This window comes from Apium graveolens, chromosome 2 (genome assembly GCF_009905375.1).
Source record: "Apium graveolens cultivar Ventura chromosome 2, ASM990537v1, whole genome shotgun sequence".
NCBI classification, from domain to species: Eukaryota; Viridiplantae; Streptophyta; class Magnoliopsida; order Apiales; family Apiaceae; genus Apium; species Apium graveolens.
Window position 1 is genome coordinate 24652740 of NC_133648.1, and position 14711 is coordinate 24667450.

At 36.8% G+C, this 14711-nt stretch overlaps 1 protein-coding gene across 1 annotated transcript; it reads right to left on the reverse strand.

Moving 5' to 3' along the window:
• Nucleotides 1-884: 884 nt before the first annotated feature.
• LOC141686807 (putative disease resistance RPP13-like protein 3) lies at nt 885-3512 on the reverse strand. The gene has a single exon (XM_074491889.1). The coding sequence runs from the start codon at nt 3510-3512 to the stop codon at nt 885-887; it is 2628 nt and encodes an 875-aa protein (XP_074347990.1).
• Between the last annotated feature and the right edge of the window lie 11199 nt (nt 3513-14711).

Genomic DNA, 14711 nt, shown 5'->3' on the forward strand with positions numbered 1-14711 from the left:
GGGCCTCCATAGCGACGACATCATACTTTGCATTGTTACAAAATTAATATTTTTTTCTGTTAGAAACCTACTCACCAGAACAAATGTTTGCTTATTAGCCACCACTTCGTTCTCCCCAATCAAGACTTCCTCTTCATTCTCTTCCTCCAACGCTAACCTCGCATACATCTCTTCCAGATTTTGATGTGACGACGCCATAATATCTTATGAAAGAAAAGGAAGAAAAGATAATAAATGACTAATTATAAAACACACTTGTCACAAGAACAAGACATATAACCTCTGACTTTAGAAAATAAAATGCAGAGACAAAATACACTGAGTGTGTGTTTTTAGTTTGTATGTAGAGTTTGTGTATTTTTAAAGCAACTTAAAAGAGATAAAATGGTTCATGATTAAACTGTTGCAATTCCTACTTGTTAGCCTTAATATATCAACTGAACCTTTCTAAGATGTCATAAAAATTCATTAAGCTACTTTAGTTTCAAGCCAGCAAGATAGCAAATCAGAATTTCACATTTGTTCATCCCTGAGGTTCTGGAAATGTATGGGTTTAATACCATAAAACAGGCTGACTAGCATTGAAAATGTATCTGCTGAATTTCTGAACTTGGATTCATTGTATGGAGTTAACCAACTGTTCATTAACTACCAAACTAGCCCTCCCACGAACTACGCTCCACAATTCCTAACACAAATCATATTCTTACCTCCCTAAAATTTAAGATGCTAAGCGGGGATAAAACGCAACAGAAGCCTTACTTGTACTACCACTACTACTAAATATACTTTTTACACTATGTACCAAGCCATCATATAATTTGTCAAAATAGCCATAAAATGACATGACTAAACACTTCAGTGATAATTATTTGGTTCTTAATCTAATACAACAACTTTGCCGGAATATATGGTACTTGAGGAAGAGACGTTATTCGCAGTGGAATCTTGTACATCTTAAGACTTGGACAACAAAATGTTTCAAAAGCTCTTAAAGAAGGCAAAGCTCCTATATCAACTTGTAATTCTTTCAGGTTCCAGAGTGTATTTATTGATAAAGATTGTAGACATGGAAACGCATCTGCACTGCAAACCATTTTCTTCCCTGAGTAAGAATCTTGTAAACGAAGAGCCGTGAGATTGGACAAACTTTTCAAAATAAGCAACGGATCTTTTTTGAAATTAGTCAAAACAAGCACCAAATCAATGACTGAATCTGGGAGCAAACTTAATTGCTCTGGATCTTTCATTAGCCCGTACAACACAACTCTCTTGAGATGTTTGCAAGACCCAAGTGGTTGGACTGTGGAAATAACATCATGATTCATATACACGGATAATGATCGGAGATTTGTTAAATTAGCTATACACTCCAAACTGTAACACTCTCCTTCTTTGCCTCGACGACTACCTGTAATTTTAAGTGTATGCAGATTGGTCCAATTGGTGGTATCAATATGGTGCAGTTCTGCATAAGATATGCAATTTATAGTCCGGAGTTTGGTTTGGTCGCCACCAATATTCATTTTCCCATCGTTTGCGTAAAACATTAGATGCCTTATTTCCTTCAACTCACACATCTCTTTGGGATATTTATACGGAATGTAATAGTAGCGAGAGCCACGAAGAGTTTGTAACTTTTTGAGTTTGCCTATACTTGGAGGAATTACTAAAACTTGTCCTGGAATGCCACTCATTAAGCCTAAGAACTTGAGGAGAATTAAATCTCCTATTTCTTCAGGTATACCCTCTGAACTTCTAACAAGGGTCAAGTCCAGCACCTTAAGATATTTAAATCTTGTGTACATCAACTTCACTTCTTCTACTTCCCCTCTAACAGTTTTTTTAGTTTTTGCTAATGAGCGCAACATCAAAGCATCGGGGTTAGGCCCGAGTAGTTTCAAGTACTCATCAATTCCGTTGTAAATGGCATGCCGTGACTGTCCTTGCAATGAACGGATTGGATTTGGATGTTGTTTACTTGAGTCGAAAATTCGTAATATCTTGTGCTCCGTGGCCTTCTCTATGGCAAGATCACGTACAAGATCATGAATCCGGCATATCAAAACTTGGCCTCCCGGGGAGAGTAATTCTATCTGAATCATATTGCGATTAATAAACTCATTTACATAATCCTCAGCCACATCCTCCATGTGTACTCCGTCTTCTTCGTCAGCTTCTGATATGAATTCCTCTGCAATCCATAACAACTTTAACTTGAAAACATCAATTTTATGGTCTTCCGGAAACCTTGCAAGGTACAGAAAACATTGTCTCGTTCGGAAAGACAAGTCATCATAACTCAAGTTTAGTAGTTCTTTAATCTCTGAAGACTTGCCCTTCAACCTCCTCCAAAGATTGTGTTTTACTTCTGACCAAAATGTGTACGTCTTATTTTGCAATAATAGTCCGGCAAGGATTACGATTGCAAGTGGTAAACCTCCACATTTACTTACCATCTCCTTTCCTAGTATCTCCAGGTTTGGGGTTGGTTTTGTTCTCTTACAAAACAATCGCCAGCTCTCATCTGCTCTCAGGAAACGAAGTTCATGGACAAAACATTTGTCATCTACACCCTCAGCCACTTTTTTGTTCCGCGTGGTAATAATGACTCTACTACCGTTCTTCTTGTCCGGAAACACATTTTTAATCTTTTTCCAAACCTCTACATCCCAGATATCATCAATCACCAGAAGATAAATATCAACATCTAGGAGTATCTTCCGCAGATGCCGCCGCAACTCAACCTCTTCCATCTCGTTCAACGAATCTTGTTTACCTCCTGTAAAGGACCTTATTATCATCCTCAGAACATTTGTGATTTCATATTCCTCGGATACACAGACCCAAGCACGACTATCGAAATAGCTCAACTCGCTAGAGTGGTACAACTTACTAGCAAGTGTAGACTTGCCCAACCCCCCCATTCCATAAATGGAAATCAATCTAAGGAAAGGATCCCCATTACCAAGTTGAGCCAACAAAGTCTGAACATCATCCTCAAAACCGATAACGTCATCCTCATGGTCAAATGAAGCTGCTCTTAGAAATGTTCTCTTTCTCTGTTGCATGTCGAAATTGTTTATGATTATGTCGTTGATACGGTATTCGTCTCTCCTACTCTTGATTACGGCTATGTTTTCTTTGAGTGAGTCGATATCCTTACCGATGTCATAAAGATTGGCTTCTTTCTTGCAGATGCAGATAAAGCTTCGCATACGATCTAGAACACCGCCTTGTTCATGAGCTTCATGTTCATGTTCTTGTTGCTGGGCACTAAACCTCTCCAGGATAACGAGAGCTTGATTTGCAACATTTCTGACGCTGTCTGTCCACAGGCGGATATGATCTGATCCCTGGTGGGCTTCTGCAGCTCTTACGGAAGTAAGCAGGTAGCCCAATTCATCTCTGAGCCACTCTATACCATCTTTGACTCCAATTCTAATGTTAACTTGTTTGGTAACAAATTCACTAAGTTTTTCGATAGTAAAGGATACAACTGCATCAACCATTTGACTTGGTCAAGTAAAAAAGAGAACCGTGGCTTTACAATTTAATATGAACAAAGGAGATATGAAGTGAGTTTGATTTATGGCTTAATGTATGATATATATGGTACATGGTTCAGAGATGCAAGTCATTACAAAAGATCAAAGCGATGGGACATTTTAATTGGTGTCGTTGATGTAAATATAAAGGACTATTTCAATTAAAATCCATCTCATGTCATCATATACAAATTTTTGTACACAATTCTGTACACCAAGTATTTTCCATATCTTAATGTTGTAGACTTCAATTCCCTATTTCTGATGAAAAAAACTTATCACAACCACCAGGCTCAGTTACTGTTTAATAACTCATGCATGAACTACCACACGTTAACGACTTAATTAGGGCTAATTGCTCGTTAATTTTTAATTACAAAGTCAAACATGTTATGAGCATCTATGTTTTTTTTATAGAAAAAATTACAATAAAAGCATTGACTATGAACTGGAGTGACATCTACAACACCTGTAACTTATTACAGTATTCAATTATTGGATTTGAAGGACTTGACAGAGTCATTAATCCAGATATTCCAGAGGATTAGTTATGAGGATGCTGATTAGATAATTGCAGTTGACTTGAAATGCCTGTGAAAGCAATCCAAAGGTTACATATGAATATACGATATTCTCCATGATCCCATATTATTAGAGTGTGTTGTTTTTCTTACGTGTATTTAAATTTTTGTGCCATGGGAAATTAGCAAATTAGTTTAAGTTATACTTTAAACAAAAGATTTAAATTCAGATTTTAAGTTAAGATATATAAATTTTAATTTTTAAATATACTCTCTCTCTCTCTGCCATAGTTTTTGATACATTTGATTTTATGATCAACTACACTGAAAATGATCTAAAGACGAAGCTCAGATTGCCAGGTTTACGTGGTATTATCAGAGTACATGGTGCAGAGATACAAGTCTTTAATGATCACTGATCAGAGCAAGTTGAGCAACAATCCTTCAGATTAGACTCTTCCTTGTTTTGATACCTCATATTGTGCCCTGTAAAGTGCCAGGCGCATGTCTAATAATCACTAATGTATTATTACATGTATGTGATCTGAACGCTGAAGAATACATGCTTTGATTAACTACCCACCAGAACCCCCTTCCTGACATAGATTAGGATTTAGGTCCGAGGTTTTTCATTCACTAATTTATATCTGATACCGTCATTTGGCTTTTTCAAGGTACACCCTTTTCAGTCCTCTTAAAACTGATGCTCCAAATGAGCCTATGGAAGAATTCTTATCTTCTTGGCAAATTGTTGTATAATAGGTTGTAGAATTGTAGTCCTGAAAAATATCATTGTAATTGGAGTAATTTGCAATTCCCATCACTTTGGTTTGCACGAAGTGCACTTCGTTACTCAAATTTTAGGTAACTGCACAATTCATCCCTTAACATGTTTCGGATGAACTCTTTCCATTAATTATGACCATTACAATCTAAGTTGAAATTACATCCAATAGATAATGGTCTTCTTCGTCATCTCTATATATACATACCTTCCCTCTCATATGTAACATGCTGTACATAGACCTAATTCCTTTGTACTTCATTTTCTTCCCTTGTAAAATCAAGGATCTAGAGAACTGACCTAAAAATCAATGATTTAGCGACAAAGTGCAAATAGTTTACTTTGTTTTTTTTCCTGTAGTAACTATATAAACAATTCTTGCTCCGGTTAAAAGTATCAATTATATTATCAAGAAGCTTGAGATATTCTTATTGCAATTTTCAGAAAGCATGTGTTTAATTGTATTTGTAATATTGTACTAACAAATGAAGTTGTATCCCTTTCCTTTGCATTTATTCATATGGTGTTTAACTGAGCTGGGAGATAAAGTTTGACGAGTTATTAGTTGAAGTTATATTCTCTTTGCGCAGGAAATAGTTGCAAACTGATAATGAACTTGGGAGAACATACATCAAAGTAATGTTAGCTTGAATTCTATACAAGTAAAGCAGCTCGAATAAAGTCCATCCAAACTTTGTGTTCTTTCTTATCAAGCTCTTTGCTGATTCTCATCATATTCTTGTCTTCTCTTCACCCTCATTCTTTCCTTCCTCATCTCATCCGTAATATATATGACCCTGTTATTTTTGAGTTTTTTTCTCCAACTTTACATTATTGAAGAAAGCACGTGAAATAAATACATGCCACCTTGCATGACACCTCACTTTATTCCCTCAACAAACTTAGGACCACCTCTCCTGCATTAATGTCTCTCCTGTCCTTGTGCTAGCTTAGATGGCTCTGTTAGTATAAGGCTACTCTTGTCTTTTAATTCCTAATTTGTTATTTTCCCGTTTTGGCACATTCTTAAATATCAGCTGCATGTACTGAATATGGTTTTATGAATGAATGTTTACATTGGCATCTGTAGTTGATTTCTTCCCAGATCTGTATATTGCTCTGTTTGTCTTTATGGTATCAGAGCTTTTTACATACATTTTTGGTGTTTTCTTGAAAAATCAATCTAGTGTCAGTTGTCTCATTCATCCTTTCTCTATCTGTTTTTCTTTTCTTCAGATCTGAGAAAGCATACACTGTGTTTTACCAGATATGGCGAATGGTGGGAGATTCTCTTTTGCTGATATGCAAAACCCTTTATTTATACACCCATCTGATGGCCCTTTGTCTGTGAGCGTTTCCAAGCTTCAAGGAGCTTCAAACTACAGATCCTGGAAACGAACTTTTGAAATCCAGCTTTCTGCTAAACGCAAGCTAGGGTTCTTAACTGGTTCTGTTATCAAAAATCTTACTGATGATGTTCAAGCTACTCAATGGGACACCTGCAATGACCTTGTAATTTCTTGGTTGCACGCTAATGTCTCGGACAGCATCAAACAATCCATTCTTTTTATCAGCACTGCATCTGAGGTATGGTCTCAACTGGAGAATCGTTTCTTGTTAAGTAATGGTTCTAGGAAATACAAACTTTCTAGAGATCTGTTTGCTCTTAAACAAAACACCATGAAACTGAACGATTACTTTACTACCTTAAGTAGTCTGTGGGAGGAGATTGAGTCTATGAACACCTTACCAGTAGTCACCACTGTTGCCCCTGATTTTACATCCTTTGTTGCTGCTATTAACAAACAAAAAGCTGAGTCTCGTTTGTTTCAGTTTTTAAATGGCCTTGATGATGTTTATGCTGCTCTTCGTTCTCAACTGTTGATGCAAAATCCACTTCCTACTGTGGAGGTTGCTTTCTCTACTCTTCAACAGGAAGAATCGCAGAAGGATTTGTTTAACATTGCTGTTGCTGATGTCTCTGCTATGAATAGCAGGTCACAATCTGAGTATAAAGGCCCTGCTTGTCATGCTTGTGGTCAGAAAAATCACAGTGGCGACCGATGTTGGACGGTTGTTGGTTACCCTCGGTGGCACCGTAAGTATAAGCCTGTTTCACGACCTCAGGCTGCTGTCACAAAACAGCCCAGACAGGCAAATAATGTTGTCCATGCCACTCTCCCTACAGATGTGAACTTAGCATCCCAGCTGCAACAACTCTTGAAGCTGTTGCCTCAACAGGCTTCTTCCAACAACACTGCCCCATCTTTGACTGATGATGAACTTGAGAACTGTTTCTCTGGTATGGTTTCTTGCCATATGTCTGCTGTTGACACCTCGACCTGGATTGTCGACTCTGGTGCGAGTGACCACATGACCTTCAGCCTCGACAAGCTATGTAATATACAAGCAGCCCCCTCTGATTTGATAATCAAATTGCCAACAGGAGCAAGCACAATGATAACTCACATTGGCCACTTAGTTTTACAAAGTGGTCTGGTCTTGAAGAAGGTCCTTTATGTGCCTCAATTCAAACACAACCTCTTATCTATTCACCGGTTGTCTCAAGACAACAATTGTTTGGTTCATTTTCATCCTCACGGCTGTGTTATTGTTGATGCTGAAACAAAACAACAGCGTGCTGTTGGCTCCCTTCAAAATGGATTGTATTACCTCAAGGATGAACCCCCTTCAATCATGAGCAACTCTGCCTCAAAAACTCCAAGTTCAGACTATGCACTATGGCACATACGTCTTGGGCATGCTCCCATTACTAAACTGAGGTACATACCTTTTCTCAAAAATCACACTCTGCCTGCTGATAAAGTTTGTGTTACCTGTCCAATGTCAAAGTTTGCCAAACTGCCGTTTGACTTGAGCACCTCACATGCTTCTGATAAGTTTGAATTAATCCATGTTGACACTTGGGGTCCGTATAAAGTGGCTACAAGAGGTAAATACAAGTACTTCTTGACCATAGTTGATGATTTTTCCAGAGTTACGTGGGTTTATCTTTTACAGCAAAAATCTGATTACCTTTCGACCATGAAATCATTCTATAATTATGCTCATGAGCACTTTGACAAGAATATATGTACCATCCGGTCTGATAATGCTGGTGAATTTAGTGATGCTCCTTGCAGGCAATTCTATGCTGATAAAGGTATACTACATCAGACATCTTGTGTCCATCGTCCACAACAGAATGCCCGTGTGGAGAGGCGACACAGATATGTTCTTGAAGTAGCTCGATGCCTTCGTTTTCAAGCAGGTCTCGACCTAATAGACTGGGGTGAATGTGTACTTGCAGCTGTCTACCTCATTAACCGTCTTCCAACACCTGTTTTGGACAACAAAACCCCATATGAGTTGCTTTTCAATCACCTTCCAGATTATGATCGGGTCAAGGCTTATGGATGCTTGGCATTTGCTGCTAACCCAACTCAGACTTCTGATAAGTTTGGCTCAAAAGGAGTGCCCTGTGTCTTTGTTGGCTACCCGTTTTCTAAGAAGGGTTATACTCTGTTGGATTTGACAACAAAAAACACCTTTGTTTCACGTGATGTGATTTTTCACGAGAACATTTTTCCTCTAAATGGTGCAACCTCAGATTCTTATATCCAGCCTACACCTGTGCCTATGCCTCAGCCTGGTGTGTATTGTCATGATGACATTTTGGTCGATGATGCTGAGACACATCCCACACATAACACTGTTGTTACACCACCAGATCCAACAATTCGACGCTCTTCTCGAACAACACAAAAACCAGCCTGGCTAGGAGATTATGTGAACACTGTTTGTTCATCAGCCAATGTAGCTCAAGTAATTGATCTTCCTCTAGAAGAGCAGTTTCACTGTCACTCTGCCACCTTGACAGCCAATCCTGATCCTACCTGCTTCAAACATGCTGTCCAACATGAGAAATGGAGAGATGCAATGAACCGTGAATTGACAGCATTAGAAGAAAATAACACCTGGAAAATTACTCCGCTTCCCAAAGGAAAGAAAGCTATTGCTTGCAAATGGCTATTCAAAACAAAATACAACCCTGATGGTTCGATTGAGAGGTACAAAGCAAGGCTTGTGGTATTGGGTTGCAGGCAAGTATATGGGATCGATTATGCAGAAACTTTCGCACCAGTTGCGAAGTTAACAACTGTGCGTACTCTCTTGGCTGTAGCTGCAATCCAAGGATGGAAAACTGTTCAAATGGACGTTTCCAACGCATTTTTGAATGGGGATCTAGATGAAACTGTGTACATGCGCTTTCCTCAAGGATACAGTGGCATGGGTTCTCGTATCACTCCTGAGTCCACCTTGTCTGCTGTCCTGCCTACTGGTGAATGGGTCTGTCAACTTTTAAAATCATTGTACGGACTTAAGCAAGCACCTCGTCAATGGTTCAGCAAACTATCTACCACCTTAATCAATCTTGGCTATGAGCAATCAAAAACTGATTACAGTTTATTTACAAAGTATTCTGGCTCAAATATCACATTAGTTCTGGTTTATGTCGATGACTTGCTTATCTCAGGAAATAGTGATGCTGAAATCGAGTACATTAAAGTCATGTTAGCCAAAGAATTTCACATGAAAGATCTTGGTGCAGCTAGTTATTTCTTGGGTTTGGAGATTACTCGATCATCAGCTGGCATATTCATCTCGCAAAAGAAGTATGCACTGGATCTACTGAAAGAATTTGATGTGGTGAACTCGACTCCTCTCAAACTTCCAATGGACTCTCATCTGAAACTAACACCAACATCTGGTGTGCCTCTCACAGACCCTCACCCGTATCAACGATTGGTGGGAAAACTTATATACTTGACAGTGACTCGTCCTGACATTGTCTTTGCTGTGCATATCTTGAGCCAATTCATGCACCACCCAACTGATGCACACATGCTGGCTGCTAAAAAACTGCTTCGTTACTTACTGAGCAATCCATCTCAAGGTGTTTTGCTGGCTTCTTCCTCGAATTTGATCATTCGAGCATACTCAGACAGTGATTGGGCAAACTGTCCGGTGACCCGTCGTTCAACTTCTGGTTTTTGTCTCCTGTTGGGTGCATCTCCTGTTAGCTGGCAAACAAAGAAACAAAAGGTCGTGGCACGCTCTACTGCTGAAGCGGAATATCGCTCCATGGCTGTGACGGCTTGTGAAATTACCTGGTTAACAGCCCTCCTCAAGGATATGGGCTTCACTTCTCTGCCTCCTGCACTCCTGCACTGTGATAATATGGCAGCTCTTTCTATCGCAGCAAACCCTGTGTTACATGCTCGGACAAAACATATTGAAGTTGACTGTCACTTCATTCGTGACAAAGTGACAGCTGGTGAAATTCAAACGTCCCATGTTCCCTCCAAATCTCAGCTGGCTGATATTCTAACCAAACCTCTCTCTGTGCAACAACACTATCACCTACTTGACAAGCTTGGAGCTTCCACTGCACCTCCAGCTCAGCTTGAAGGGGAGTATTGAAGAAAGCACGTGAAATAAATACATGCCACCTTGCATGACACCTCACTTTATTCCCTCAACAAACTTAGGACCACCTCTCCTGCATTAATGTCTCTCCTGTCCTTGTGCTAGCTTAGATGGCTCTGTTAGTATAAGGCTACTCTTGTCTTTTAATTCCTAATTTGTTATTTTCCCGTTTTGGCACATTCTTAAATATCAGCTGCATGTACTGAATATGGTTTTATGAATGAATGTTTACATTGGCATCTGTAGTTGATTTCTTCCCAGATCTGGATATTGCTCTGTTTGTCTTTATACATATCTTCAATTTCTTTCACTTTCTTCCTCATCTTCTTCTCCCTATATTTATAAACCTTCTTTCATCTATGTCATCATCATTCTCATATCGATTACTACTTACAACAAGATGGTCACCCTTTACATTGTAAAGGGTTAACAAAACTAGGACCTCCGAACAATAACTGAATTACCTTACGTTAGAATTAGTTTCCTCGCTCTTTTTTAATCTAATGAGTATGACATCAATAATTCACCCATGTATGCTCCATTAAGAATCTCATTTATATCTTTTACAGCTGATTTATGAAACAACAGTCATCACTAGGGCTGTCTGTTGTAGCCTGTAAGGTACTTGCTAGATTCAAACCTTTCATAGCTTAGCTATACTTGCGACTTGGTTATAGAAGTTTTCAAATTTTCTGGCAGTTGTTAAGTTTTTCCATGTTGACCTTGTAAACCCACATAATAATGAATGATTCAAAGAAGCTTAAATCTTTTCATGGCGCTCAACAAATCTTTTACAGTAAGGTAGAACAACGGCTGGTAGTTACCAATTCTGTGAGAAGGTGGTCGAGAAGTTGAGGTTCTTTCCCAAGGACCAAGATTGAGAACGAATGAAGGAAAAAGATGCGACTAACTAGCGGATGGTAATGCAAGCTGTTCTCAAGACGGGATATTACCGGCCTTGACAAAAACAATTGTTCTAGACAAAAGCAATTCAATTTATATATTTTATGGTTTTAAGATTCCTATCACAGCCGCATGGCATGCCTTTTCATGATTCGGCATCCTTTTTTACTAATTTTTTTTTATTTTTTTAATAATTATTTTAATATTAGAAATATCCAGAAATAATAAATATAATTTGAAAATAATTATATATATTTTAATATATAAAAAAGTTACTAATTTAAATGAGTATTATGATAGTATTTGGTTGTTAGTGTCAATTAACTTTAATTTTATATTAAGTTCACTGTATATTAATATAATAATTATATATTAAATTTTATTATATTTAATTAATTTAATTGATAAATGACATGTTTTTTGGCAAAAAGTATATAAACATGTCTTAGGGAGTCTCGTGACAGGTATCCTGTTCAAGACCCTTTCCAAAATAAACTTCAGCCTCAAAAACAAAGGAAACTATAAAATTCCAAACTTACAAGTATATGTTACTAACAGACTAACAGTAAGTTATAAATTTGGGAAAAAATGTAATTGACACACAGCTGTGCTCATAACAGTAAATGAAATCGAGCATACATTCAACATATATCATTTTCACAAAGATTCACAAAATATTTGCAAACTGTTCATCATCAACCACTGAATATTGAATCTTACATCTCAAACTAAACTGCAGCAATCTGAAACCTTAAAATTAAATGTGAAATCGATAATTGTCAATCATAAACATACTCGAAGCACAACTCAGTTGGCACTATTTGAGAACATACAAATTTTGGACTATAGACGCACAAACGTGGACAATCATACAATCATACGTTCAAATAAGTTCAACTTTACAATGCAGTAGAAACTCGATAAACCAATAATCTCGATAAGTTGATAAAATCGGTCAATACCGCAACATATAATAAGGGTCCGTTTGGCAATTATTGGCTTATGAGCTCGTTTGGTTCTGATTGGTCCTTCTTAACTGAATTTACAACTTATAAGCTGATAAGTTGAATGTTGGTAACGACGTACTTTTTCACAACTTATTTTTGATTTTTCGTTTTTTTATCAATTTTAATTTTAGAATATATTTTTTTAAATGTTAATATAACTTAAAATATAAGAATTAAGATAATTATATATAAAAATTATTTATTTTAATTCATTTAAATAAAAACAATTCTGACTTATAAGTTAAATTATCCAAACACTTATATAACTTATAACTATTTATTAACCTATCACTTATTACTCACTTATTCACTTTAAGTCATAAGTTACTTATTTTAAGATTTCCCAAACGTGTACTAAGTAAAAACTCTACTGTTTGAATGTCAGAAAAATTACCTGCAAAAGCAAAGAACAAAATGAAGAAATTTACAGATCGGATGTCGATCTTCAGGCAAATACTCATTCTCGATCTTGTTGTAAAGTTTACAATAATATTCAATTTTCCTTCTATTTCTGAGAAGATTAGATGCCTTATTTCCTTCAACTCAAATATCTCTTGAGGAAATTTGAATGTGAAGGAACCAGATATAGTTTGTAACCTTTTGAGTTTGCCTACACTCGGAGGAATTATATAAACTTTTCCGTAAATACCACCCATTAAGCCTAAAAACTTTAGGAGAATTAAATCTTCTATTTCTTCAGGTATAGTATATGAATTTTCAACACTGCTCAAGTCCAGCACCTTAAGATATTTAAATCTCGTGTACATCATCTTCACTTATTCTACTTCAGTTCTAATAATTTAATTAGTTATTGCTAATTAGCGCAAAAACTTATAAGCATCGAAATTAGGTCCAAGTAATTTTAAGTACTCATTGATTCCATTATAAATGACATGTCGTGATTGTCCTTGCAATAAACGGATGGTAGTTTGATGTTGTTTTCTTGAGTCGAAGATTCCCAATATCTTGTGTTCCATGGCTTTCTCTATGGCAAGATCACGTACAAGATCATGGACCCGAAACCTCAAAACTTGTCCTTTCAGAGAGAGTAATTCTATCTCAATCATATTGAGATTAATAAACTCATTTACATAATCCTCAGCCACATCCTCCATGTCTACTCCATCATCTTCATCAGCTTCTGATATGAATTCCTCTGCAATCCATAACAACTTTAACTCAAAAACATCAATGATATGGTCTTCCGGAAACCTTGCAAGGTATAGAAAACATTGTCTTGTTTGGAAAGACATGTCATCGTAACTCAAGTTAGTAGTTTTTTAATCTGAAGACTTGTCCTTCAATTTTCTTCAAAGATGGTCTTTTACATCTGACCAAACACTACAAGAAAAACGGTTAAATATGAACGAAATTTTCCGGTCATATTTACTCAAATTTGACTGCCGGCGGTCATATTTAGTTAAATATAACCGAAATGTATCAGTCTTTTTTAGATTGGTCTAATTTAGCAAAATCGGTCAAATTTTATTAAATTTGACAGCTCAAATTTGACCGCTTAAATTTGACCAACAATAGTCATTTATATTTTTTGACTATTGACATTAAAATATTTAAATTTCCCGCCTCTTATACATAAATACGATCATCATTGGTCAAAATTACAAATTTGACCGAGTGACTGTCAGTCAATTTTATAATTTTGACTAGTTGTTTTTTAGTCAAATTTATAAATTTGACACCACTTTGGGGGGTCAAATTTATAAAAATTATCCAGTGGGCTGAATTAGTGTACAAAATTTTAAATATGATCTTTTTATTTGCTGGTCAAATTTAGAAAACCATATGATTTGAGTCAAATTTAAAAAGTAAAATGTGACTAGTTTTTATTAAATATAAGTTTTAGGTGAAATAACACAAATGGCCAAATTTACACACCATTACCCAAACAAAAAATATCAGCTAATGTCAGCCGTGCACCAACATAATATGGGGAAATAAAGTAAAATCAAATAAATTAAAAGAAAAAACAAGTCATTGAACAATCCAAATACAATTTATACAAGATTTTTAGAAGTCATTGATCTTCGTCTTCATGAAGTTGTGGCGAGTCAGTTGTACAACTTTCAAGAAACCTCAAGAAACCTGCAATTTAGACATTAATATACTAGGAAAATCTCCACATTTACCTACCAACTCCTGGCCTAGTATCTCCAGGTTTGGGGTTGGTTTTGTTCTCTTACGGAACAATTGCCAGCTCTTTTATTTGCTTCCAGTAGAAAGAGTTCATGGACAATACACGCGTCACCTACACCCTCAGCCCCGGTTTTATTCCTCGTGGTTACAATGACTCTGCTACCATTCCTTTTGTCTGGAAACGCATTTTTTATCTTTTTCCAAATGTCTACATCCCATATATCATCAATCACTACAAAATACTGATCAACGTCTAGCTTCCTTCGCAGGTGCCTTGGCAACTCGATTTCCTCCGGCTTGTTTA